At 46.0% G+C, this 27,203-nt stretch overlaps 1 protein-coding gene across 10 annotated transcripts in view; it reads left to right on the top strand.

Annotated features, from left to right (window-relative positions):
• Window positions 1–27,203, top strand: part of ZNF532 (zinc finger protein 532) — a 96,544-nt gene that overhangs the window by 56,835 nt on the left and 12,506 nt on the right. For 9 of the 10 annotated variants that reach the window (XM_037035072.1, XM_037035109.1, XM_037035100.1 and 6 more), the window contains 5 exons: window positions 1,638–1,819; window positions 6,169–6,345; window positions 11,959–12,049; window positions 12,303–12,374; window positions 16,152–16,433. In XM_037035072.1, the coding sequence (XP_036890967.1) occupies window positions 1,638–1,819; window positions 6,169–6,345; window positions 11,959–12,049; window positions 12,303–12,374; window positions 16,152–16,433 (804 nt within the window). Of the gene's footprint in view, window positions 1–1,637; window positions 1,820–6,168; window positions 6,346–11,958; window positions 12,050–12,211; window positions 12,375–16,151; window positions 16,434–27,203 lie in introns of all 10 variants that reach the window. The other variant, XM_037035139.1, reaches the window with a different exon arrangement.

A 27,203-nucleotide genomic window follows, 5' to 3' on the forward strand; every position in this document is an offset into this window, starting at 1 on the left:
ATGAAACGAGATGTTGTATTTAAATGTGTTTATCTGGAGTGCTTTAGTTCATCACTTGGCTTATGGTGGAATGGGGTCGCTATCTCTCTAAATAAAATTTGTCTTCACTGTAGTATAGAATATATTGATTTTACTCCTAAGTGAGTGCAAGACATTCTATGGTGCTTGTGGAAATTCAGTTATTATAATTATAATTCACTGCCTGGGATTAATGACTGTGAAAGTAGAAGATTAGTTCAGAGAAACAAATGATTACTTGTGATAAGGTAGATGCCAGCAGGGTCTTATAATTAATTAATAAATCTGTTGATTGGTTTTCTTTGTTGTGGCTTGTTTTAACCTTTGGAATATTGTTACTAGAAAAGGAATGCTATTTTTTTTTAATGATGCTAAATAACCTCATCAAAGCTGCCTGTACTGTTCTTATTCTGTGATTATAATAAACATTTTATGGGATAAAATTTGTACTTTAGTTCTTTCAGGAGAAAAACAAAAGAACTTTCAAGTGAGTTTCTGATTTTTCTTAGTCTGAGTCGCTCAGAAGTTTAACCCTTAATTTTGGGGCTTAATGCAAAAGGTAAAAGAAAAAAAAACTTTTAAAAATGTCATAATTCCATCATCAACATGAAAGATCATTTTAAATCTTAGAGTCTATATTTTGAGGCTTTTGAGAAAACCGACTTTAATGCAGATTGGACATTTTAGAAGAAAAGAGTAGACGTTTACTGCATGAATATCCAAATAGTATTCAAGCACATTTTACTTACAGCATGTTAGAATTATTTTTGGAATGGAAGCAGTAAGTCCTCCATTCATGTTTACTTTTAGTTTTAAAAATATGCCGTGTTTAGTGCTTTCATCTAAGGGATGAAAACAGTGTGTTTCAGTTTTTCCCGGCCAGTGAATAATGTAGGGCCTTCTCCAAAGAGGATCTCAGTCCTAGTTTTATTTTTATATATGACTAGATTTTAAGCTTTATATGAGGTTTCAGTTTACTATCTAAATTTATGTACCTGAACTTGACTTCCTTGGTTTTAATTATAAATCAGGTAATACCCAGTTCATCCATTTAAAAATTAAATGAATGTGCAAAAAAGAGCAACTGGTTGCTGTGGCCATTCTTTTGCTTCCCTGTCTCTCTGATTTTGAGCAACTGGAGGGACTTAAAAAACATTGAAACTGGACTGGACTCCAGCTAATTTTTTTATTATTTCAAAGAAAGTTTCTTGAGTTGTGGGAATGTGACTACAGTCAGCATAGATGCCCATAAACTTGTATTTGTACATGGATGTCTATTTGCTTGCATAATTTGCAAGAGTACCTGTGTGATACTGCTCCTTTACATTGAACAAAATGCCAAGGTAACAAAATTGGACCTCTACCTAAAGCTGACATTCTCTCCATACTTTGGGGATGAGCCTGTACTAACTTAGTACGCATTATTTTTATTTTACAGGGTAAGGGATTTTTCCATTGAACATGCAACTTTCAATTTTGCTTTTTCCTTGGGCTTAGAATCAGTTATCATCGTATTTGACATAACTGCTGTGTAATGATTTTGAGGTGTAACCAAGCTTCTTTGCGTGTGAGAAAATACTTCGTAGGACCAACCCTGTCTCCCCCTTTGGTTTGTCTAGAAGACTTGCACTGTCTGCCAGATGCTGCTTCCCAACCAGTGCAGCTATGCATCCCACCAGAGAATCCATCAGCACAAATCTCCCTACACCTGCCCCGAGTGCGGGGCCATCTGCAGGTCGGTGCACTTCCAGACCCACGTCACCAAGAACTGTCTGCACTACACGCGGAGAGTTGGTTATCGGTCAGTATATCGCTCGCGTAACGTGCAAATAAAGCTCGCTCACTTAATAACTGCACAGCATTTCGAGTGGTCTGTGCATCTGGTGGTCCGGGTCGGATGGTGCCACCCCGATTAACATCGTCTGGGAACTGGGCTCGTTTGTGGTGGAGGTGATCTGTTTGGTTCCTTTCACGTGTTCTCGGCCCTCTGATCCCCATGAACCTGGGGGTAAAGGGAGCCCCTCCTTCCAGGCAGAAGTGTGCACGTGGCAAGGTTTGGCATAGATCGGCTGTTCAGGCCTCTTTTCTGCACCCTTTCTAGCCTACTTCTATTGTCTTCCTCTGCCTTTTAACCCCTGCAAGAACACCGTGCATGTCTGTGCCTCCGAACCCTTCTTCTCCCCTAAACCAGAGAGGGTGCAGCGGTTCCTTCCTTTTATTTTGGAGCAATAACGGATTGAGTGAAGGTTCTTTCCTAACACTGCTCTTTGTGGAAGAGCCTTCCACCCCAGGTGTCCGTGTCCTTCCTCGATTCCTTCCTCTCCATTACCTGTGCCCAGGCCCCTCCCTCTCTTCACACACCTTGGCTGTGACCCCTTTCACTGTCCTCAAAGATGCTCAGATGTGTCTTTTACAACATCTGTCAAATCTAATGTTAGTTTGGCTAATAGCGATTGATGATGTGCCTGACCTTGACTCTCCACTCTGTGGCCCTCTGAAATGCATTCCTGTATCTTTTCTATTTTGATCCAGTGAAGGGCCCACCAAGAAAACCTGTCATTGATACATGGTATCTTTGTTAATAGAGGTATTACTGTATTGTGTTTTATCTTGAACTTAAGTGTTTGGTTGCCTGGTATCTTTCATGTTAGACTTAATATGCAGTGATTTTTTTTAAGCTATAATATACAGTTACAATGTTTTATGAAAGGAAAGTCCAGTTGGTGAGATTTGACAGTTTTATTTCAGTTACATTGAGGTGAATGCATCACCAGTCTCTAGGCGACTCTGCCCATTTTCCAACATTGAGAGAGACTTTTTTCCTATTTTCATCTCATGCCTCCAGGCCTGTGATGCACAAACGTTTAATGGATTGGGATCTATCCAAGTAGAAAACCTTGGGTTTGGAAGTTTAAGAAACCAGAGTTTTGGGTACCAGTCCTGCTACTAATTTTACGGCACTTCACGTGTTCTCCCTAGCACCATGGTGCCCTGTCTGTGAATCGGTGGGATGCTTGCCCCCATCCCTGCTGGGATGTTAGGGAGTAGAACAGGATCATCAAAACGCATGCCTGCTGGGAGCTCAGAAGGGGAGGTACGCACTGGAGGTGCCTTTGCCTCCGCGGAAGCTGTACACAGTGTCGCAGTGGTTCTTAGCCCACGCTTAGAAGCTTTCTTTACTGGGTTCTTTGTTTGATACTGGTGGAAAGCAGTCCTGTGGCGTTTTCTGGGCACTCTTAACAGATGCCAAACGTTCTTCAGATGCTAAGTTTATTTTCCTAATATGTTGAAAGTAAACTTAGCTTGGAACAACTGCAGGAAGCGAGACATCTATAATTTGAGCTATTCCTGGTGTCTTTCCCAGGTTGAAACAAAGACTCTGCAGTTCTTTGCTGCTGTTTTTTCTTTTTTCTTGTTCACCAGTTCACACAGTTGCCTAAATTTGGGGCCTTGAATTTTACCTAGAATTTTTGTGTTTAGTGTAGATTTTCCCCCCTAGACACAAGGCTTATCATAGCTGTAAAAATAGTATATGTTTGTATATTCTGAAGTTAAGTTCATGTTTACCTTTCTAGATGATAGAAAATAATTTGACTGTAGTTTTTTTTCCCCCTACTGTCTTAAATAATTATCCAGTCTAATATTTGGCTGGAACTTAGAAACCCCTTGGTGTTGTATATTTCCCCTGTCTTTTTGCTCTCTAATTTTTTTTGTTTTTGTTTTTTTTATTGTTTTTGAGACACAAGAGTCTCTCTAACGGCTTGCATGTTTTACTTTGGCTCTTTTTGATTCAGTGTGCCTCATTTTCTCTCTTCTTGATCTTATTAAGTCTCCCACATATTGAGGAGGGGGTCACTTCTAGCTAATGGTTGATGTGGTAAAAGTCAAATATTTCTCTGAGTTTTCCTGGTTCTCCACCTATTGGCTCTCAGTCTAGAAAGGGGAATTCTAGGGTTCTGTACTGTACACAGTTTTTACATTGAGGAGAAACTTGATCAAGACCGAGAACATAAAGGATTTCAGGTGTATTAAATGGGAATAGACTGATTTTTAGTAACATTAGAAAGCTGTGTAACCCTTCAAACTCTGATTTTTCTCAGTCTTTTTTAAAAAATATTTTATTTATTTATTTTTAGAGAGAGGGGAAGGCAAGGAGAAAGAGTGGAAGAGAAACATCAATGCGTGGTTGCCTCTCATGTGTCCCCTGCTGGGAACTGGCCTGCAACCCAGGAAGGTGCCCGGGCTGGGAATCAAACCGGCAACCTTTTGCTTCACAGGCCTGTGCTCAATCCACTGAGCTACACCAGCCAGGGCTGATTTCTTTCAGTCTTAACGTACATTCACTATCAGCCTCTTGTTGCCCTTGAAACTTCTTTCCCCTTCAGGCAGGTATTTTACAACTTTCTCTTTCCTTAGTTCTTTCTCAATTCCCTTCTTTCTTTCCTTACATTAAAGAGGGATTTCCTTTGGCCTCCTTGATGCTTACTGGACCAAACCTCAGCTACCTCCTTCATTCGCTGTAGATTCTTTAATGTCCAGTTTATTTTCTTGAGCATTAACTCTTTCTCTCCCTCCAGGTGACTTCAGAGAGTGAGCGCTTTGTCCCTTTCGCCCCTTCCTTGGTCTTTTGCCCTTTGAACGCTACCCTTCTAGCCTTGATGGGAAAAACCTTTTGTTGATGACTCACGAGGATCCTTCTATTTCATTAGTAACCCATCTATTTTTGTTTTATGTAATCTTTTTCTTTCATAGGAATCACAGGCTTCCAGGGTTGGGAAGGACTAAAACAAAAAAAATCTCGTTTAACACATGAGCAACCTGCCCAGAGACGATCAATAATAACCCGTTCAAGAGAGTACAGGTTCAGGTTAACCCAAAATAGCTTCCGTGTGCTGGTGTGGCTCTGTTGCCTAAAACAGAAGTAGATAGGATGGGGTGGCAGGGAGCTTTTCTTAATTATTCTGTTTTTAATGAGTGATCTTAGTGTGGACACTGCTGAACATTGTGCTTTAAGTCATTTAAAATGCTAGTGCCTTAATAGCGATTTTTATAAAATGCTTGCGAAGCTTCACGAGGCGTACTTTATAGTACACGTGTCGTTCTGAGCACGCCAATCCTCGGAGACTCTGGGAGCATCTCTGTGAATTCAAAAGGGGGATCTAAGGGTAGAAGCACCTTAGATTAATCCGGAAGTCTCTGAGCACTGCCTTCTAGAAGGTGGCCCTGTCTGCGGTCCTCATTCCTCAAGTCGACGTTCCTGTTCACATAGCCAGGCGTAAACCAGGAAGGGCAGTTAGGTCCTCCAAGGGTCACACGCACTCTTCAGTGTTGCTGATGGTCCTTGTGTTAATGATGAGGTCGGGGTGGGGGAATGTATCCAAATTTTGAAGTTTGTTTCTGTAAGGCTAGATTTGAATGAGGAACGAAGGTGGCTTATTAGCTAGACAGGTGATTCATTTAGAGATGTTGATTTTTCAGAAGGTTATTCTTCATGTCGTTCCTTAAACAAATCAGAGTGGACTTCAATGTATATTTTAGGGGACATACAGTCTAGGTGGTTGACCTTGACCTGATGGGCCCCCAGAACCTCCAGATGCATTAGCCACACCAGTGTGAGCCAGGAATAAGTGGCCTTGGCTTGAGAGCCAATGCCCACTTGTTCCTCTGTGCCCCCCTCTGTGGGTGGCATGAGGGTTAGGTAGGGAAGCTCTCTTTTATTGGAAATACTGTTTGGGTAGGGGGCTGGGAAGGAAACACAGGGTCCTAGTGTCCGAATGTGGCACATAGGAGAGTCTTCTCCAAAACCGGGAGTCATCCAGTCTTGCTGTGTTCATGGCCTTGATGATGGCCCCCATGACCCATTGGTCTTGCCACAGTCGGGAGTCTGGACATCCAATCCCAAACACTTTAAAGATGCTCAAAAGGCAGGCCATTTGAGGTGTATGTTTCTTCTTCATGATCTTCCTTCTTACATATATAAAAAATATTATGGTCTGCTCTCATTAGGAAAAAATGAAACCTACTTCCAGGAAGCTATTAACAACCCAGAGGGGCTATTATAATGTGTTCATTTTACCCAGTTTTTACGCAGTTAAGCTACACATGTTGAATGGTCTCGTGCTAACGACTCTGTGTTTATCTTCCTAACAGATGTGTACATTGCAATGTTGTGTACTCTGATGTGGCCGCCCTGAAGTCTCACATTCAAGGTTCTCACTGTGAAGTCTTCTACAAGTGCCCTATTTGTCCAATGGCGTTTAAGTCTGCCCCAAGCACACACTCCCATGCCTACACACAACATCCGGGCATCAAGATAGGAGAGCCAAAGTAAGTCGTGCGCCTTTGACCGCTGCCCCGCTACTGTGTGAGTGCTTCCGAGGAGGTAGGAGTTCTGGGGGATCACACTTAAGGCAGGGACAAGGGTGCCACCAGGCCGATTCTGCTGCTCGATGAGGCACAGCTCATAGCTCCCAGAACCTTTTGTCCTCTCCAAGGGACACCTTTGTCCAAAAGTGTCCCTTTTTATTTTTATGCTCTTGCCAGCCAGGTTTTAGTGAGCAGATGAATATTGATTAGTTTTGTTCTTAAGATGATTTTCACAAGTTCTAGGAAAATGATAAAAACCTGTCATTCTTCCATTTTTCCATAGTTTCTTACAGTATACACTTTCTGTAGTAACATTTGTAAGATGAAGTCGACTAAAGATGCTGGTTACTGAATTTAATTTCATTGCCAGTATATGTCCTTGATTAGTACAGAAATTTTATTTTTGCCTTAATCTCGCTCTTCATCTTGTCAACTTTTGCTTTTTTGTGTCTTTCGTAATGAAGTGGGCCTCCAGCCAGTGATTATAGGCTGCCTGCCCGCAGTAGAGGCGGCTGAGCACAGGAGGGAGCGTGGGCACCGGAGTCCGAATCCCACTGCCCACCCACCGGCTGTGGACGTGGGCTGCCACTCACCCTGTCTCAGTCTCTGTGTTTCCTTCTGTCAAGTGAGGGCGGTGCTTATGTCCCAGGGTTTGAGTGACGATACCCAGGTGACGTGTTTGGAACGCCTACCCTGCACGTAGCCCTGTGTCCAGAGCGTGAGGGGCCCTGTAATGGCAGCTCCTCCCCACAGTTCCCTGCCCCTCAAGGAGATACGGGCAGGACACGGGTGAGATGCTCGAGGTTGTGTTCCTTTTATTCTGTAGCATTTATGGCAACGTGGAATTTGAGGATTCTGTGAGGCTGGTTTGGTCACCTCATATCTGTGGTGCTTTTGCCCACAACTGCACATTTTCAGGAGAAGCTATGCAGAAGTGATTCTGTTTCCTAAATACTATGATAGTATGGAATTTTATTCTAATAGGGTCTTCACTCTGATTTCTGTAGATGCTCAAATGCGACAAACAACAGTGTAGGGAATCCATACCCAATTCGGCGCGTTAGTTCTGAAGGTGGACGTTAGTGAATTTTAGTGAATTTTCAGTGTTCGTGGTAGTAAGGCCTCTGGACACTAATGTAGTCCTTTCCCTCCAGTGAGTAAATTTGATTTGGTTCTTTATTCAGATTTTAAAAATGTACTCGCTGAAATGTCTGTGAAGTCTGGAGCACTAGTTATTTGGAGATACAGGGCAGCAAATGATTTTAACACTTTGAGGAATGTGTAGGAGAACATAATTCTAGTACTTTTTTTATACCATGTTTTTTTCCTACATGGTTCTTTAATAAGTGCCAAGCTTGAAGATGGGCATCGGTTGCTGGGTTTTAAGTCTAAAGCCGAAACAGATTCGAAGATGCGGCAAAGCTCCCAAACCAGTGAACGCTAAGTTACCAGACTTGTTTGGGAGGATGCCCAGCTCCTGGCTCGCTGGAGGCCCCGCCCACAGGCGGGCTGTGGCCACCTGTGCTGCTCCGTGGGCTCTGTCATTGTCACGCCTGTACTGCAGTGTGCTTTCAGGACTCTTCCCTGGCACTCTCCCTGGTTCAGGCTCCTGTACACCCTCCTTCCTGTGCCATGCTGGAGGGCCAGTGGGGCTACATGGGACCCCAAAGCCTCTCTTTGACATTAAGTCCATCTCTGTTCTGTTTATGTTAGCCTGAAACAAGTCAGTAGCCCACTCCAGTGGGACTTGGGGCATTGAAATCTGGCGGAATTTGGTTAGCAGGTGGCTTTATGCAAATGAGTCAACTATGCAAATTATTTTCATTAATTTTTAAAGATAAATACAGAACCCCTCCCCCATCCCTATTTTATTTAGAGAACACAGGGCAGCCTGAAAAAATCTTCCCCTAAAGCCCAGCAACCCCCTCCCCCCCTTTGAAAAGCACGATAGCAGATTTTTAGCAGATGTTGATCTGTGGTCACCAGGTGTCATTCCAGGGGTTGTGGTCCAGGGTAAGGCCAGGCATGCTCCTCTGCTGGGGAAAAGGAAACTTTGACTAGCTGTAGCCTCCTCTGGGTGGTTTGAGATCATTCTCAACAACCACTACAGGCTTCTACGGTGATCTGGTTTTGTGTCTGTTCAGCTCTGTATTTACCTTGACACCGGACGAACAGCAGTTTCTTTTGCTGCTTTGGGCCTTCCTTTCACTTGCCAGCTCTAAATGTATCTGAGTGGATAAATGAAAACTCTAGAGTTTAGAACTGGGTAAGAGAGACGGAGTTTTTAAACACGTTCCTAAGGAATAAAATGTGGGACATGGCAGTGGTGGCAGGGTAGAGGGCTTGGGAGCTGGCTGAAGCTGCACGTGAGCCGGTGGCTGCGGGGTCACTGTGGTTTCCACCCCACCGAGCCTGTTCCTTAATCCGAGTTGTGGTACCTGTCCCTCTGCGAAGTGCCGGCTGAGGCGTGGGGGCAGGGTGGTGCTCGAGACGGTGCTGTGTACCCAGCTGGGTTCAGTCTGAGCTGCAGGAGTTTTGTGGTTGTGAATGCGGAGCTCAGGACCCTTTCTCCACTCGTTCTCACATCCATTTCGGGTGTAGCTCTTTCCTGGAGAGTTCTGGTTGCTACAAGTTGGAGCTGAGTGTGGGTGTTTGGTTCTAGCGTTCCCTTTCTTTTCTTGCCCTTCCCGCCCATGCCCCTGCTTCCCCCGTGGCTGTGGGCTAGTTGCTCTCACTCACTGAATCCTGTCACGTCTAGGACTAAGTCACACCTGTAGGTTTGCCATTGCCACACCCCCAGGAACCTAGCACACCGAGTTCTCACTGTCTCCTCACCACGCTGCGCCTTGTCAGACTCTGTGCACATGGGTCTCAGTGTCACCGCCCCCCCCCCGCCCCCACTGGGCATGCTGCTGCAGTTCTTCCATTGTGTTGGCTCCCTCTTTGTGTTCTGTTCATGTCTGTGAGGGTCACATGCCTTCGTTTGGGCTTTGCCTTAACTTCAGCGCCAGCTTTTATCGTTTAATTGCTTCCATCCTGCACAAACGTAGGAAGAACCCTCCTGAGCCCTCCTGCATCCCCTCGCCTAGATCCCCCCATTGTCAGCAGCTGTCGTTCTCCTAGTGGGGAACCCTGGGTGCCCAGACGTGAATAGGTCAGGGTTTTCTGCTGTGTTCCCGTGAGGACACTTGCCATCCCAGTCACGAGTCGGGATTCGTCATGTTCCTGTCCAATCAACTCATAGAGCCCACGGATATTTCTTCGTTGGTTTTCTTTTTAGAAATTTCTGGAACAAAATTCTATCCGGGAGCCCGGTTTACATTGAATCATCCTGTCTCGTCAGTGCTCTTCCACCAGGGACAGCTGCCCAGTCTCTCTTCCTCTCCTGTCCTTAGCCGCCCAGCCAGGGATGCCAGCCTGTCATTCGGAGGGCCACCCTCGACTCTTCTCCTTGCACCCCACTGGGGACACGCTGTGCCTGTGCCTGCCTGTCCTTGTCATGCTGCCATCCCGGACCTCCATCATCTAGTGCACTTGGCACCACCATTTCCCCCTTTGAGCCGCCTGTGGGGCAGAATTCGGATGTAACACCAGCAACCTGTTCCTCCGAAACGTGCCCAAGTGAATACATTCTGTGCTGTTTTATACTGTTCTTTGCTATTAAGTTCTACAAGGCAACAAATCAAACCAAACAAAACCCCGCTCCAGAGGAATGTAGCAGGAATAAAGTGAGCCGGGCTGTGTGTTTTCATGACATAGTTATTTCTGAAAAAGTAAGAATAGAATTCTGAGAAAGTTCTTAGCCTCCCTAGTAAATCTTACTTCTTTTCTTCAGGCTGTTTTTCCCCTTATTGCTCTGTGCTAATGATAGGGAAAAATCAGAATACCTAGACAAGCAAAACAATAAAGGGAATCCATACGTTATCCCCCTGCAGAGGTGACGACAGGTACATGCCATCTGTGTCATTTCTGTGCTCCTTTAAAAAATGTGACGTCATACATACGGTCTCGTTACTGGTTGTTTTGATTTCCATTAAAGTCTTTCCATGTCCTTGGGATATATCTGCAACGTAATGACGTTTTTCACACAGTTGCTGTTATTTAACTACTTATGTTCCTGGGCTGGTTAAAAAGTGCAGCCGTTTCACACGGTGAGGAAGCGAACGTCTTTGTCACAGCTGGTGAAGCTCGTGAGGACTTGGGAGTGTGACCTGAAACACTGTCCCCACCCCCACCAAGGGTGCTCATGCTCTGTGCTGAAATAACACGTCACGACCTTGTAAAAACGCGTGTCACTCAGTCTGATTAACTTGATAAATCTTCTGGGGCAGAAAAGAAAACAGTTACACTAGGCATTTCTGGACAGAGAGATACAAAGCGAGGTGTGAAGGTACCTGAGAATCGCTCTCTTGAAAAGACCCCGCGAGGTAAGCGAGTGGCTCTGAGAGGCATTCCTGTCTTGAGCGTCGCTGCTGAGGTACCGGATGGAACCTCCGCGTCGCCTTTTGTGTCTCTGACTTTCATCTTCTGTCATTCTTTCTCTGACATTTTCCTAGTTGCTCCCTAGGTTGCTTTGTGCCAATTCTCATCACTCCTCCAAGGAGACACAGGTCTTCTAGGTTCCCCCCTTAAGGGCTGGGACAACCTGGGATGGTTGAAGGAGGACTGACCTGCCATGGGCAGGTGTGTTCGCAAAGGGCCCCTCCAATTCGCTGGGGGCGAAGGTTGCCACCAGGAAGAACATCCACTGCTCCAGATGACTCTGGACTGAGTGTCCACGGGAGGTTGTGGATGGACGGAATGGGGCATGTTTCAAAGGTTGAATCTGCAGGAGTAACTTAAGAAGGCTGCTTGGTAGGTAGTACATTTTAGGCATGGAAGTGGTTTGTTGTGGACGGTGAGTGTTTAAGCCAGTGAAAGTGCATTGAGCCTTCAGGTGTTGAAGTGTGGATTTTTCTTGTTTGTGGGGCTTTCTGGGTTAAGAACAGAATGTTGACTTTCAAGTGTAAAATTGCTACTAAGTCTAAAAGGAGACTTGCAACGAGTGAGAGGTTGTGCAGTTCCCTGGGGTGAAGCAGGCCTGCTCATTAGTTCATCAAAACCTTTTTCAGGTTAGGATACCACCCGTGGAGCCGTGTTCCCTGTCTGATCTTAAAAAAAGCAACAACAACAACAACAACAAAAAATCTAAAAAAGAAAGCATCCAGGGTGCTTTGTTGGGTGTTAAAGTAACTAACAAGTAAAGACCTTATAAAAACATCACTTGTTTATCTCTGAGTCATAAAATGGTCCTTAATTTAGACATCTAATGAAATACGCCTCATTCTTTCTACGCCAGAATGTTAAGATGCATCTGCACTTGAGTGATGCCTTCAGAAGTTTATTTTAAAGCTCAACTGTTTTGTTCTCCTTACTCTGTGTGTGTGTGTGTGTGTGTGTGTGTGTGTATGTGTGTGTGTGTGCGCGCACGCGCGCTTGCTGCTGCTGCCTCCGGAATTCCTGAGCTGAGATGAAAGTGCCTTTGGCGGGAGCCGCGAGGGCTGACTGACGTGTCCATGCACTTCTCTGTTTTAGAATAATCTATAAGTGTTCCATGTGCGACACCGTATTTACCCTGCAAACCCTGTTGTATCGCCACTTTGACCAACACATCGAAAACCAGAAGGTGTNGTGTGTGTGTGTGTGTGTGTGTGTGTGTGTGTGCGCGCGCGCGCGCGCGCGCGCGCGCTTGCTGCTGCTGCCTCCGGAATTCCTGAGCTGAGATGAAAGTGCCTTTGGCGGGAGCCGCGAGGGCTGACTGACGTGTCCATGCACTTCTCTGTTTTAGAATAATCTATAAGTGTTCCATGTGCGACACCGTATTTACCCTGCAAACCCTGTTGTATCGCCACTTTGACCAACACATCGAAAACCAGAAGGTGTCTGTTTTCAAGTGCCCAGACTGTTCTCTTTTGTATGCGCAGAAGCAACTCATGATGGACCACATCAAGGTGTGTGCGCCTCTCTCTCTGTCCTTTTCCATGAATCCCAGACCCATGCACTGGTCGCCAGTCGTGGCCGAGCAGCAGGTTCGATGAGCCATGGGGACTGTGGAGGGAGGGCATGGATGCTGGTCGTGGGGAATGAGCAGGTTATAGCTGGGTGCTGTCATCCGGGTGCTTGACTGAGGGATGCCTTTTATTCCCGAGTCCCGATCTCCACACGAGGCACAACAGACACACAGCGGCACACCCGTGCGCTGACTTGAAAAGCCTAATGAAGGTATTAGGGTTCTTTTCTTCTGCAGGTGAAAATGATGACTGTGACGGTTACTCCTTTTTTTTTAAACATTTTATTTATTTATTTTTAGAGAGAGGGAAGGGAGGGAGAAAGGGAGAGAAACATTGATGTGTGAGAGAAAGCTCGATCGATTGTCTCTCACATGCCCCCCCGACTAGGGACCTGGCCCGCAGTCCAGGCATGTGCCCTGACCAGCATGGAACCAGTGGCCGTTCATTTTTCAGGATGACACTCAATCCTCCGAGCCACACTGGTCTGGGCTGAAGTTGACTTTTTTTTTTTTGAAACCTGGGTTTGTGTAGGGTTTAGAAGGAGAGACTCTGACAAAGTGTCTAATTTGTATACATATTGGATTACTTAGAAAAATAAAGGTATTTCCCTTGAGATGGAGCAGTTCCGTTTGCATGGTAATTGATGCCCTTTACTGTTCTGGTTTTTTTTTTTTTTTCTCCTTAATCAGCGTGCCCACTGACTAGGAACGGTCCGTCCAGGACATAGCAGTGTTGGGCACCTGGGGGGCGTTCATTTAACGAAAGGAGTAAATGTCCGGCCCCCAGAGGGGACACTGAACTCTCTTCCCAGCCTTGGAAGCCCGCCGAGGGCTGAGCTTAATCCTAGCCTCTTAGCTGTGCACTGTGATAGGTTAAGCAGTTTTATTCCCCCGTGATGAGAGAATATCCATTTGCTCTCAAGAGATGAAAGTGATTTGACTTTTTAAAAAGAGAAACAGCGGATCCAGTGTTGTCATAATTTCAGTCTTTTCCCCTTAGTTTACACCTCTGTTCCAATGCAGTATACCGAAAGGTCAGTTTAAAGAGCAAACCAGGTCTGAAGTATTCAGCCTGCTCTCACCGTAGTTAAATGAATGGCCTGGTAATCCTTGAAATTTCCTGTGTTGGGTGTCTGTGAGCTCGCACGGCATAATCGCCAGTTGCAAAGGACGTCATGTCTTGGAGTCTGCACAGTAGAGGCCGAAGGTCGTGGCGACGTGACGTTCTAGCGCCAATCAGGTGCATGGGTGGTACGGTGCATCCTTCTCACTAAGTCTGATGCAGTCCTCTTAAGATAGTCTAAAGGTTTTTGCCAAAATTATAAAACTATCTTGACAACAAATAGTGAAGGATCAGGAAAAATTAAAAACTGCTAATAAAAATGAAGGGACGTTGGAATTAGACCCAAATACTGTAATACACTTAGATGGGGCAGGGGAATCAAGAAGAAAAGTCACTCCTTGAGAGGCTTCTAAGGAAGGTATTTGCTTTCTGGAACTCCTCTCTCTATCTGGAAGTGGGTCCTCGACCTTGTGGTTAGGGTCTTCCTTGTGTTAACAGTGAAGGAGGAATACAAGGTCCCGGGAAATAGAGACTGGAGAGGCGTGGTAAAATCTTGTGGCCACAAGGAGGAAAGGATTGTTTTTTTCATCCAAATCTCTGTGGGTCATGGCACAAAACCAGTGGGAATGCAGACTCACAGTCTCATTTTAAGTATATTCTGTGCATTCCAAATACGATCCTGCCTGTGTTTGATATGGGGAAGAGTGAAGGTCAAGTGTTAGGGGGCACCCTGTTGTTATTTCTAAGATATGTACTTAGCTCTTTTGAGTTTCTTTACATTTGCCCAGTACCTGAGCTGTTCGGTTTGTCGGAGGAAGGAAGGAAGAGGATGGAACACAGGGACAGCGTTTCTCCACAGACACCTGTACTGAAAGGCAGGTGTCTGTTGGCCAATCTGACCCAGTTATCACTGAGCTCCAGCAAACACAGCTTTTCTCACTATAGGCCCTGCCCTTCACGCAGGCTTTGACGAGGAAACTTCCACGGTGCCATCATTCAAGTCACTGTTACCGAAGCGAAGGAAAATCACCCCAGAGAGGATTAAATTGTGTTTCTGTTGTTATTCAGAAGACTTTTTAAGTGAACAATCTTATTTTTATTTATAATGGGAAAATAATAAGTGCAAGTTAGAAATTCTCTCTCTAGAACACATTCTGTTGCTCTCTCATTACTGCAGAATTTTTTTTGCTGCTTTTCTGTAATTTCTGTGGCATGATAAGCTATTGATAAAGGAATGCTTTATTCTGTCATCACCTTTTTAGTTAGTAAAAATGTATTTGCCTAGAAACTTATTGAAAGCTTAGTAGAAGATTTGGGGTTTAGGTTTATTTTGCGGGGGGGATTTAAATAGTTGACAATGTAAAAATGTGGCTTGTGTTTTGAAAAAAGCCGGAAGCCGCTGCCCTGCATGGCAGAAAGAGGCCAAAGCCCAGAGTTTTGCTGTCAGAAATCACACCCGATTTCTCTTTGCAAAGGAGCATGGGATGTGCAGCTCGGGCCCTGTTTAGAAGGTGGAGCTGTAATGGAGACTCCTGAGATGATGCCAGAGGCCCCATTTCCCTTCTGGGGTAAGACAGTATAGGAGAAGCTTGGCTCCTTCTCGGTACTGTTGAGAGAAGACCTTGCCTTGAGAACTGAGAACGTAGGCTGGAGAGTACGCGGAAGGGCCAGCCTCTCACTCTGACGCTCAGGGAGGCCGGTGGAGCCTGGTCTTGACTCAGCTCCACTGGGGCCCCGGAGGCCTGCATGTGCTAATGCAGGAAACGGGCATGACGTCCTGTCTTTCTGCCGGCTCAGGAACGCAGGCTAGTGCTAATGAAAGGAGGCCCTATTCAAAGATAAATTGTGTATTGAGGCACAGAGCAATTTGCTTCTTTGTTTTTTTGTTTGTTTTTTACTCCATGCTTCTAGAACCCAAACAAAGCAAAAACCAAAGTGGGCTGGTCTTTAGAATCAAATGCATTCATTTTACCCCCCCCCCCGGGGGAATTTGAAATCCTGAGATTTTAACTTGAAGGTCACCGCTGAGGTTAGTGAGAATAAACAGCTGAGCAGTTTGAAAAGGCCTTTTGAGTCTCGTCTGTTTATATAGTTCACAAGTCTGGGTGCTGTCTGTCAGAGGAATGGGTGCAGATAGGGTGCAGGGGGATTACACTTACCGGCCCCCCGAACCCCCAGCCAAACCTCAGACTGCTACAAGTCTCCCAAGAGTGTAAAGACCGGGAGAAAGGTTTGCTCTTAGCCTCTTGGTACCAGGTATTTGTAAAGTAGCTGAGGGTCTTCACTTTTGCCAGTATGTGAAAGTACGGCGATTTCCCCAGAGACGGTCTGTTACAGAGAAGGTCCACTGTGTCCCACTGGAGTGTCAGGAAAGACCTGGATTCCGCACAGAAGTCTTTCTTTCAAGAGTTTCAACATGCCACAAACAAGTTTTCAAGAATAATTTGGAACTAGAGATGAATATTCAGTTGACATATAAACAATACTTCTTTATCTCTTTTTTAAGCATATATTTTGCTTAGGTTTTCTTCTTCATCGATTAAATACTTCTGAATGAATACAAAGTCTTGTTTGTCCTGTACATTAAGAGTCCACATGTGCTCTCTTTTAGTTGTGTGATCTGTGATAGATATTTCTTTTGTTTTTGTGACGCAGTCTATGCATGGGACGTTGAAGAGTATTGAAGGGCCTCCAAACTTGGGCATAAACTTGCCTTTGAGCATTAAGCCTACAACTCAAAATTCAGCAAATCAAAACAAAGATGATACCAGATCCATGAACGGGAAAGAGAAATTGGAAAAGAAGTCTCCATCCCCTGTGAAGAAATCGATGGAGCCCAAGAAACTGGCCAGTCCTGGGTGGACATGTTGGGAATGTGACCGCCTGTTCACGCAGAGAGACGTTTACATTTCCCACGTGAGGAAGGAGCACGGGAAGGTAAGAGGGAGAACCCCACCCCCAATGCCCTACCCCAACGTGGAAGCGCACCGATGGGTTGACCTCTAGGACAGACAGACTTCCAGGATTTGGGGTCTTGGCTTGGCTCTGTCAGTGGTTAGTAAGGTGACCTCAAACACGCCTCAGTGTCTCTGAGCCTCAGTTTCTTTAGCTATAAAATGGAATTTCCAAGTCCTCCCCATCATCTTGTGTTTTTTTGCTAATCACTGCCTTCACTTACACAGCTGAGGTTGGCAGTGAGTGATTTGCCACATTGGTGCGGAAGCTGAGAACAAAGGTGACCCAAAGTTTAAAAATGTTTGAGGTTAGCACTTAGTCCTGTGACAAGTGCAGGGGAAGGCAGGAGAGGAAGAATGTGGCTGTATTGGAAACTGCTACTAGCATTTTATGACTTCCGTGATTATTTCCTGAGTTTGGTAGTGGGGAGAGGGGGGCCTCCTCCTCAAACGTGTCTAGGAGAAGTTCTAGAAGTCAAAGTCACTGAAAAACCTGAGTTGCAATATGTATATGATTTTTTAAATGTGTTACTTTTTTATCCTTACCTGAGGGCATTTTTTCATTGCTTTTAGAGAGAGAGGAAGGGAGAGAGGGTGTAGAAAGAGAAAAAGGGCAGGAGAAAGAGAGGGAGAGAAACATTGATCAGTTGCCTCTCATATGTGCCATTGACTGGGACCAAATCCTCGACCTTTTGGTTTGCCAGATGATACCCAACCAACTGAACCATACCAGCCAGGGCTGGTCTTTCTCTTTTAAAACTAAGTACGCATCTGGCCCTGGCTGGTGTAGCTCAGTGGATTGAGTGTGGGCCTGCGAACCAAAGGATCGTGGTTCGATTCCTAGTCAGGGCGCATGCCTGGGTTGCAGGCCAGTTCCCAGCAGGGGACACACAAGAGGCAACCATACATTGATATTTCTCTCCCTCTCTTCTTCCCTTCTCCTCTAAAGATAAATAAATAAAATCTTTAAAAAAATAAATAAAACTGTTTATTAAAAAGGTACACATCTTCAATTAATAAGGAGAACATTTTAAATGCTCCTTATTAGACCTAATAAACTAGCAAGGTAATTTTTTAATATTATTATGATTGTCTCAAAATTGGTTTGCTCTGGTCAGGATCCAGAGAAAAGTCTGCTTACATTTGGGCATATAACTTAAGAATTCTGTAGCAATTTTATTTTATTTTTTAATGTGCTATTTAGGTGCTGGAAAAACTGTATACATGTCCCCCGAGTTTCTGGATTAGGGTCATGGCTTCCTTTTGACATTGTTTAACTTGTTTTTCTGAATCCCATAACTCTTAGAAATTTTATGACATTCGGGTTGATTATTTTTAGATAGGAACACATCGTAGGTGCAGTATTCTTTCTGCTACGCATCCCGAGGAACATCCTTCCAGCTTGTCCCACCTGTAGTGATTGCGGGGTTGATTCGGGCGTCAGAGACATCATGTGTTAAAGAAACCATTTTACCGCTTTAACTTAAGCCAGAGAAACCAAATAGTTGACTTTGGAAACCTGTGTAAAGCGTGCATAGGAATTAGTTTGTAATTATTGATAGTATGTACTAGAGTCTTGTTACATTAAGTGCTTAAGCATTGCTTTGTAATCTGATTTGTTGAAATCATTTATTTGAACTAGTCATGAAGCTAAAGTTTTACCTGGCTACCTCCCAAATCTTACAAACTTGCTTTAGAACATCAGTCACAGTGATCGCAAATTGCAAAAAGATATTTTTATTGGATTCGGTCTAACTGTATTTAATTCAGCATCTCTTCATGTACAAATTAGTGATTTATGGAATGTACATGGCTTTAGTAGCCATTGTTTATTTCATCATCTCCACTTCAGGCTCCCTGAATAGGCCACAACACACATCTTACAATATGCATTGTTAAGTATCGGTAGTTCTTGAGGGTCGATACTTGAAAAGCCTTCTGTGTAAATACCAGCGGTTCTTTCAGAGCCTGGTGTGTTAATGATTCTAGAAGTCTGTTCTTGGCGCCCAAACTGGATTTCACAAATATTTAAACACCAGCAGACTGTCATTATCTAACAGTCCAGTCCTTTCGTCTCTTGCACATTTGAGACTTCTGTAACCGTCTTAGAACATTTCAGAATTTTTCCTGTTTATTTCCCTCCTAAACTGACCTTATCTTGCACATCTGACAATTACTGGATCTAGAATCTAAAATGAAAAATAACGCTTATTTAAACTATTTGCTTTGGACGGCGGCACGGAGCTGGCCCGGGACTGGTGTGTGTGCCAGTGTGCTTTGCAGGGCCTGTATACTCAGCCATTCATCACCGAGGAAATGTTAGGCTTAGTGGGATTTTAGGATTAGCTTTGAAGAGGTTGAGACCCTGGCTTTTGGAATGAGCCACATCAGATTAGATTACAGTTTCAATTCAGTTCAGGCAGCCTCCTGAAGAAACTGAAGGGCAGCGGGGGAGGGGGAGAAAATGTCTTTATAAACTGGTGAACTGAAGCCGAGGTTCGTTGAACGGGAGTTGGAAACCAGCGTGTGAGTTCCGCCGACTGGAGCCCTCCACTTCCAGACGCCTGCAGACACACTTGGGTCTCTTCCCATTCTCTTCTTCCCTATCAGAATTCTCACGTGACCCCGCCTGCATTTACACCCCAAATTTCAAATCTTCTCCACTCTGTCTTTTCCTTTCACACAGCCAAGCAAACATGTGTTTTGCTCTCCCAGTTACCCTTCCACCGACCACCTTTGGGGTTTTCAGCTTCACCTGTGTCAACAGACTCCCTTCACCTGTGACCTCATTGTTGAGTCCAGTGGACATTTTTTTGGACTTGACCTCCATCGATTCCACTGCAGTATTTCAGCTAATTGGCAACTCTTCCTAAACACATTTTCCGCCCTTCGTGTTGAGCACTACCCTCTCCTGGGTTTTCTCATGGTGTCTGTCCTGGAAACATTTCGCAGACTCTCTCTGGGGAATGTCAGTTGCTCTCGTAATGTCACTTCTCCCAGAAATGTGCAGACAACTGCCAGTCTCTGTCTCCACTTGCTGTGGTTTTGTACCTGCGTTCCAGTCTCCAGAATCCAAGCACTTATCATTTGTTGGCTAACTCACAGAAGCTTTAAACCTACTGAACAGAGAACCTACCACGCCCGCCACGCCCCCTCCCCCAACTTCTGCAGCCAAAACTTGGTGGGTGGCCAACGTGGCTTGGTGTTTCCTTCCTTCTATCCAGCCCTCTCCCCATCTCTTCACTTAATACCCTTTAGTTCACCCATTTATCTTTGTTCTTGCCCAGATTATTGTCCCCGCTGTGCAGTTCTGATTGTGCAAAGTGTTATGTCCCTATTGCCCTCAGTCCAGTGGCTTCCTGGGAGTCCCTTGGTCTACCCTTTTTCTCTGGTCATATCTCATATCTCATGGTCAAGCTGGCTGGCAGTGCTCTCAACATTGCTCATTTGCCTCTGGGGCATTTCAGGTGGCTAACTTCTCCTAGTCCTTCAGGCCTCAGCTTAGACATCAGCCCATCTGCAAAGCCGTTCCAAGTCCCGTCAGACGGAGGGAAGTCCTCTGCCTGCATTTTCCACGGCAGCGTGTGCTCCCTGCTGTGTCCTTGCCGCTCGCTGCAGGGTGCCTCTCCCGTGAGACACTTGAGCCTCCGTCCTCTCTCAGTTCCCTTCCACACAGCCTCTGGGAGCTTCTCTCCAGAGCTCACAGTAAGCCAGTAAACATTTCTCAAATGACTGGATGGAGAATGGGTGCTGATTTGGAAGACATCACGCCATCTTAGATGGAACTTCCTCTTTGAGACAGATGTCCTGAATGCTTCAGTGACCCCGGTGTTCTGTGTTGTAGGCACCTCCATCCAGGGAACCTCTTTGTGAGGTGAGGAGGCGCCTCAAGTCTCTTTGGGTCTCCGGTGTTAGACACGTGTGTTTGGAAAGTGTGCGTGGCTAAACGCGGTGGGAGAGCGTAGTTGTTTACGTCGCCAGGCGAGACGTTCCTGGAAAGACCTGGTTTCGCTGTGGGTTACGACAGTACGTAAGTACTCTGCAGCAGTGGGCTGCAGAGGTCCCCTGAGGGCTGATTTTGGTGACGTGGTAAATTGGGCAGTAGAATGTGGTGATGATGGCAGGGTGGCTAACGCTGATTGGGGGCTTGCCATGCACTATTTAGTATCTCACTCATCCCTAAAACGGGCTCATGAGACAGATGCCATCGCTGCTCCCATTTTACAGACGAGGAAAGCAGGGAAGCCCGGGAGAGGCTCAGTCGTTCATTGCCCCTGGTTCCGCACCTCGTACACAGCAGACGTGGGATTCAGTTCAGGCTCCTCCGACACCGCTGAACAGTCCGCTCTTTGCAGAGCAGAGAAGCTTAGGGTTTGAAAAACTGCTTGATTTTAGCCTCATTGAATCTTTCAACATGGATTAGGAACAGTTCGCAAGTATGTGACTTTCCATCCATCGTCACTTTAATTGGTTCGAGTTGTTTATGGTCTGTGTCGGTTGAAGTTGTTTATGCCATCGTTGAATGAATGAGTGTGTGTTTGTAGTTTTGGAAGAATGTTTAGTGTTGTAACAGTCTTATAGTCTTCCCTTGGGACCTACGGCCTTACAGGAATGAGTTGCAAGAGTTGCAGTCGTAGTCAACAGTGCTGTGATGTCGTTGATTTATCACGTAAATCCTCCCACCTTGAGTCATGGATTTCTTAGCCACTGCCTGGGAGGTGTTTGGGGCTGGCTGGGTAGTAGTGGGCTCTCTGGGCCCTCCCTGCAGTGGGCTCTCCCTGCAGAGAGACAGTTCAGTAATCTGGAGAAATGCCCAGGAGAGAGGTCCCTGCCTGCCTCTAGGAGTTCTCAGAGGCTCTCAGTCGATCCTGCAGAGTGAATTAACCAGATGATCAGCTAGGCTTTCTTGGACTGTGGGTGTGGCCAGTCACGCTCGCTCCTCTTTGTAACCATTGGCGGCCCCCTCACTCCCCGCCTGGCAGGTGGGAGCCTTTGGCCAGGTGACCAGCCCAAAGGGACTGGGTCCGCACAGACCCTCGAAGCAGGTATTAAGAAATGACGGGAGGTGCTGGTGGTACAGACGTGTGCCACGCTGTGTCTTTGCACCTGAAGGGCAGCTCCTGTGGCAGCCTGAAAAGTCTGCCCTCTATGAGGTGAGCGAGCAGTGAATGGCTGCAGCCCGGGGCTCCCTGCCCCCACCGTGATGAAGGTGTTTACAGACGGGCCACCTTCTGCAGGGAGTGCCTCGCCTGCCACAGCTGCTGCTATTTTGGAGACTGACGGAGACGTTTCCTCCCCAGGCCCTTCCTGTTTCTCTCTCACTGGGAGCTCGGCCTCAGGAGGCAGAGGCTGCCCTGAGGCTGGGCCGGTGCCATCTCCCGGCAGGAGTAATACGAGACTTGACCCCTGTCTCTCTCTGCTGTGGGTGAATGTGCCGGGACTCGGACTCACTGGCTTAAGAACATTCTTATTAAAAACGTCGCCTGCAGCCAGGGGCTGACTCCCCTCACTGTCACAGACGAGCAGTTTGCCTTCTATCGGCTTCCACCACCACTTGGCTGCCATGCTGGGGTCTAGCTCTTGCTCCCTCTCCTCCTCCTGGCTTGGCGGAGGTTAGATTTTGCCATCTTCTCATGCTGTTCAGAACCGGCAGCTTGCCTTATGGCAAAGTCTTGGCCTTTCGCCCTGCTCTCTGCCCCAGCTGCAGACCGATGTCCCCAGAAGTCCCTGCCCTTGTGCTCCGGGTTGCCTCCTTGCCCAGCGTCCCTAGCAAGTAGAGTGTGGGTCCCATGGGGCAGAGAGAAGAGGTAGGAAAGTAGCCTTTTTAATGACACGAACCCAGATTTGCTGTCTGCTATGGAGTTTCCATTAAATGGGTGCTGAAGCCTCATCAGGTTTTAGAGTATCAGTCCAATTTCGTGGTTCTGTTTCTATGTGGGTAGGCTTTTATGGACTTGCCCAAGAATGCAGCACTGACCTGTACTTTCTTTAGGAAAATATGCCCCTAAATCCAACTTGGCAGACCAGGATTTCAGGTTTTAAGAATTTAGCGCACAATCGTGTCTGTAAGTTGATATTACTTCGAAGCCCCCCAAAACCAGGCAATAATTTTACACGCCACAAGCTGGGATGTCAAAGGAAGTGGAAGGTCATTCTGGCCGTGGTTGACTTAATAAGGCATCGTAACATTGACAGCAGGAGAAGGTGACAGAGAGGTTGTGAGTTCCCACTCAGTTTACAGATGGCTGCAGGCCTTTTTCAGACTTTAGCGCTTGCACAGAAGAAGGCTGCCTTAGCACCCAGGGGCCTCCACCCCAGGCTCAGGGTCCTGGTGTGGGGTTTGTAGCAGCCACCCCAAGTTATGAGTGGGAACAAACGCCTGTTTTGGCAAGGGAAGGGCCAGGGGTGAGACTGGGGCGAGGTGGGAGATTCCGTGTTTACGGCGTGCTGCACGAGGTGCCTCAAATAAAGAGCTGGAAGGTTGTCAGGGAAGAAAGAGGAAATGTTTTCTCAACAACCACTTGAAGCCACACCATTGCGAAACTGGAATGAACAGCAGGACAAGAAGCACAGAAGAACCTTTCGGTAGCTCTGTGGCAGCTGGTTCTCGCACGGGGGCGCAGACTGGCTGCCTGGTAACTCTCGTGGCATCACGTGCCCCTTCACACCTTTGGATCTGATGGTCGACGATAGCGACCAGCAGTGCTTCGTCACTGCGGTTTAGACAGCTGGAAGGTCAGTGTGTCGCTCACAGGACTGGGACAGATGAGAAAATTGCCATCATCATTCAGATTTAATCTTAGCTTGTTTATATTTGTGCTCGTTTACTTTTCAGTAAACAAGCGTTATTAACAGATTTCTTACAGATCATCAAATAAACACAGTGATTATCTTTAAAAGGAATGACTAGTTTCCTTGATTTGTAGAAATAATATCGCAAAGAATCTACTTCTGTCTTTTGACGGTATATTTTAATTTTTTGTTCTGTAGCAATATTTAAAATAGTGATTGTCAGAAAAAAATCATTCCCAAGGACCTCTTTTTTTTTTTTAGATTGCTTTTTAATTAAAAAGGGCAAAAGGATTGTGTTAAAAAGCACATTCGAAGAAAACATTTTCTGTATTCCAGTGGTCCCTCTTTGAGGACTGGATTCTCTGAGAACAGAAATGATAGAGAAATACTATCACTCTCTGTCGGCACGTGTTTTAGGAACCAAGCAGGCTCAGAAAATGGGGCAAACTCTTACAGGTAGAAGGGGAATGAGCCAGACCCAAAAGAACTTGGCAACAGAGGTTTCGTTCCCAGGCCCGTGTCATCTTTGACTCCTGAATTCTCAGTCAGTGAGATACAGTGGCCCATGGCACCCTCTGCCCAGTTTCTCCTGCTGTGAACTGGGGAGGAGGGAGAGGAGCAGTGCATCGGGTTTACTGGGAAGGTGGGCCTTCTGTGGGGTGGGCGGCTGGACAGAGGAGCCCTGGGGTCTGTGTGGGGCCTGTAGCAGGCCCCCCAACCCCTGGTGCATGACACTCCTGGTCATCAGGGGCAGATGCCAAGGTCGGGGCAGATGCCAAGGTCCGGGCAGGCCTTTCTGAGTGTCACTGCCCTGATCCTGGCAGCTGCGTCAGGAAGGCAGGATTCTTTTGAACACTTGCCTTTTCCTATTGGCCCTGAGCGACGCAGCTGCCCAGGGACATCCTTCTGTCCGTCTGCCCTGGGCTTGGCCTTCCCTTGCTGTGCACTGATGGCAGTTGTGCATCTTTTTTAAAGATTTTATTTATTTTTAGACAGAGGGGAAGGGAGGGAGAAAGAGAGGGAAACATTAATGTGTGATTGCCTCTTGGGCCCCCCCAACTGGGGACCTGGCCTGCAACCCAGGCATGTGCCCTGACTGGGAATCAAACTGGTTACCCTTTGGTTTGCAGGCCTGCACTCAGTCCTCTGAGCCACACGAGCCAGGACTACAGTTCTGTATCTTAGTTTTTCGGTTGTGCAGTGTCACCAGCAAACCAGGTGGTCTCATAACCAGAAAGTTGGGAGACTGGCTTTGTTCGTGGTTGTTTTAAATAAGCCCAGCAACAAGCAGGCACCGGTCTTCAGCACGCTGTCACCTAAACAGCACGGGACACGTTCTGAGTGTGTCACCTGAAAAAGAATTTGTTCTCCTTACTATAGAGGTACAACTAGTGTTCTGTTTGGTCGATTGCCTGCTTTCTTAAGTAGACCTGGTTCTGAATGTTGGAGACCTGGCTGTTTTCTACGGCACGTGAGAGAATGGTCTAAATCGGGGTTAGCAAACCGTGTTTGACGGCCCGGCCACCTGTTTTTGTAAATAATTTTGGACACCACGGCCATGCCCATCCATTTATGTATCATTGCCCACGGCTGCTTTGGAACTACAAGGTGTAGTTGCAACAGAGGCTTTATGGTGTGCAAAGCCTAAAATATTTACAATCTGGCCCTTTACAGAAAATGTCGGCCAACCACTGGTCTAAATTTATTCTCTGTGTTTAAATATTTCCCCCAAACACTCAGTTCTAATTTGTAGAAACTGGGATCGTTTTAGCACTCAGAAATTGTTTTTCTTGGTGCCCGCACCCGCACGTAAGCTGAGTTTCCTATTCTGTGCCCGTCTCAATACCCATTTGTTTATGTATTCTTGGATGTCGTGAGTCAGGGACTGGAAAAATGTCACAAGCGTCTTAGGCATCAAATTCTTTCAGTAAGGACTTTGGAATTTATGACCCACAGTATTCCATACTCCAGGGGGACAGCGGGCTAACTACCCGTGTGTAAATGACCATTTTCTAAGAGGGTGTGGGTGGGTTAGGTGAGTAGCCCATCCAATCATTTCTTAAGATTTACATCTTTTTTAAAAAATATTTTATTTATTTATCTTTAGAGGGGAAGGGAAGGAGAGAAGGAGAGAAATACCAATGTATGGTTGCCTCTCGTGAGTCCCCTGCTGGGAACTGGCCTGCAACCCAGGCATATGCCCTGACTGGGAATCAAACCGCGATCGTGTGGTTCGCAGGCCCAAGCTCAATCCACTGAGCTATACCAGCCAGGGCAGATTTACATCTTTAACTGTAGGTAACATTTACATATAGGGACTAAAAGTCTTCAGTTTGGGGGTACATACTGACTATATCCAGATCTAACATATGAAAAGATGAAGAAACGGAAAGATACCGTATTTTCGGACTACAAGACCCACTCCCCCCAAATTTGGGAGGAAGAGTAGGGTGCGTCTTAAAGTCCGAATGTAGCTTACCTGACTAGTAAATGTAGTGTACATTTACATTGGTGAAATATTATGTTCCTTATGTCGTGAAATATCTTACCACATTTTTTGCTTCAAAATTTTTTCCCTATTTTCCTCCTCTAAAATCTAGGTGTGTCTTGTGGTCCTAAAAATATGATAAATAAAACAGTGTATTTTAATTTACCCTGGTGAAAGTTTCAAGAATTCTCACAGGGAAAATTATACCTTTTATTTTGAAATAGATATGCTAATGGTGTTACCCATTTTTTTCAGGGAATTTGTTTTTTTAAATCAACTTTGTTGAGTTATAATTTTTAGGTAATCTTAGCATATTTTTATTCTGCAGGAGAGCTAAGCGCCATGACTATCGATTTTTTTAACATGTTCATGATATCAGTCTATTCTTTGGTGTGTCTGGATACTTGAATATTATAAGAATACTGTACAATTATGAAACTATTTGGAAACTAAGCCCATTCATTCATACTTTGGGATGTTGAACTTTTAACCATGCTTACTTTTTTGTATTTACCTTTCTTTTTATCTATAAATATCTATCAGTTTGCTACAGCGGAGTACAAAGAAAGTTGAAAGTACAATTCTCGCCCGGCTTACAAGTAGGTAGGAAAAAGAAAGAATAATATTTTAAAAGCCAGAACTGGCAGGAGTTTGGGTGTAAAACTAGAGTGTCGGAGGAACCACGAGGTGCTGTGTGACGCGGTGGTGAGTGAAAAGTGCTTTCCAGTCAGGTTTCAGCTCAGTCCTTGTGGAGGCCCTGTACCCAGAGTGGGCGTTAGAATATATTGAATAGATCCATTTTTAAAGAGTTTGGAGGAGGACAGAGTGAGATGAGAAGTGAAGGTCGTATGTGGTGCGTGGAGGAGAAGACTTGGGCTTTACATCTAAGGTATAGGGAAGCAGAGGTTGAATGCCCTTGTTTCGTGAGAGATGGGCAGGGTCTGGGAGGTGTGGGGGAAGGCTTCACAGAGGAAGAACCACCCCTAGGGGCTACTTGGAGGTTGCACAGGGGAGTTCGCCCTGGTACAGTGCTGCAAGAAGTGGGTGTGGCACAAATCAGCAGGACAGGCGAAGTGAGTGCCACTGAGTCCTTCTGGGGGTGATGCACCAGGGGGTGTTTGAAGGGAGTCTGGCGTGCCCAAAGGCCTTACTCCCTGAGAACAAGGCTGGGTTTTAGAGAAACGAGATACGCTGGGCCTTTCCAGTGGTTTGCTGTGGCAGTCGTGTGGGGTGTGAGTGAGAGAAGGGGATGGCTGGATAGGCTGGGAAGGCCCACCACCACGGAGCTGAGGGTTTCACCAGGCTGGGCGGTCTGCTGCCCGGTGTCCTCACCAGCCGTTCTCCCTGCTCTCACGCCTCCAAAAACTGCAGCAAGGATGCGATGGGGCCCTTCACTAGGGAAATCCAGGTGGCTCAGGAATGTATGGGCAGATGGCCACCGTCGGGCATTGAGAACAACATGGTGCAGTGTGG

The sequence above is a fragment of the Sturnira hondurensis genome, unplaced genomic scaffold (genome assembly GCF_014824575.4).
Source record: "Sturnira hondurensis isolate 20B ecotype Veracruz unplaced genomic scaffold, ASM1482457v3 Scaffold0001872, whole genome shotgun sequence".
Classification (NCBI taxonomy): Eukaryota; Metazoa; Chordata; class Mammalia; order Chiroptera; family Phyllostomidae; genus Sturnira; species Sturnira hondurensis.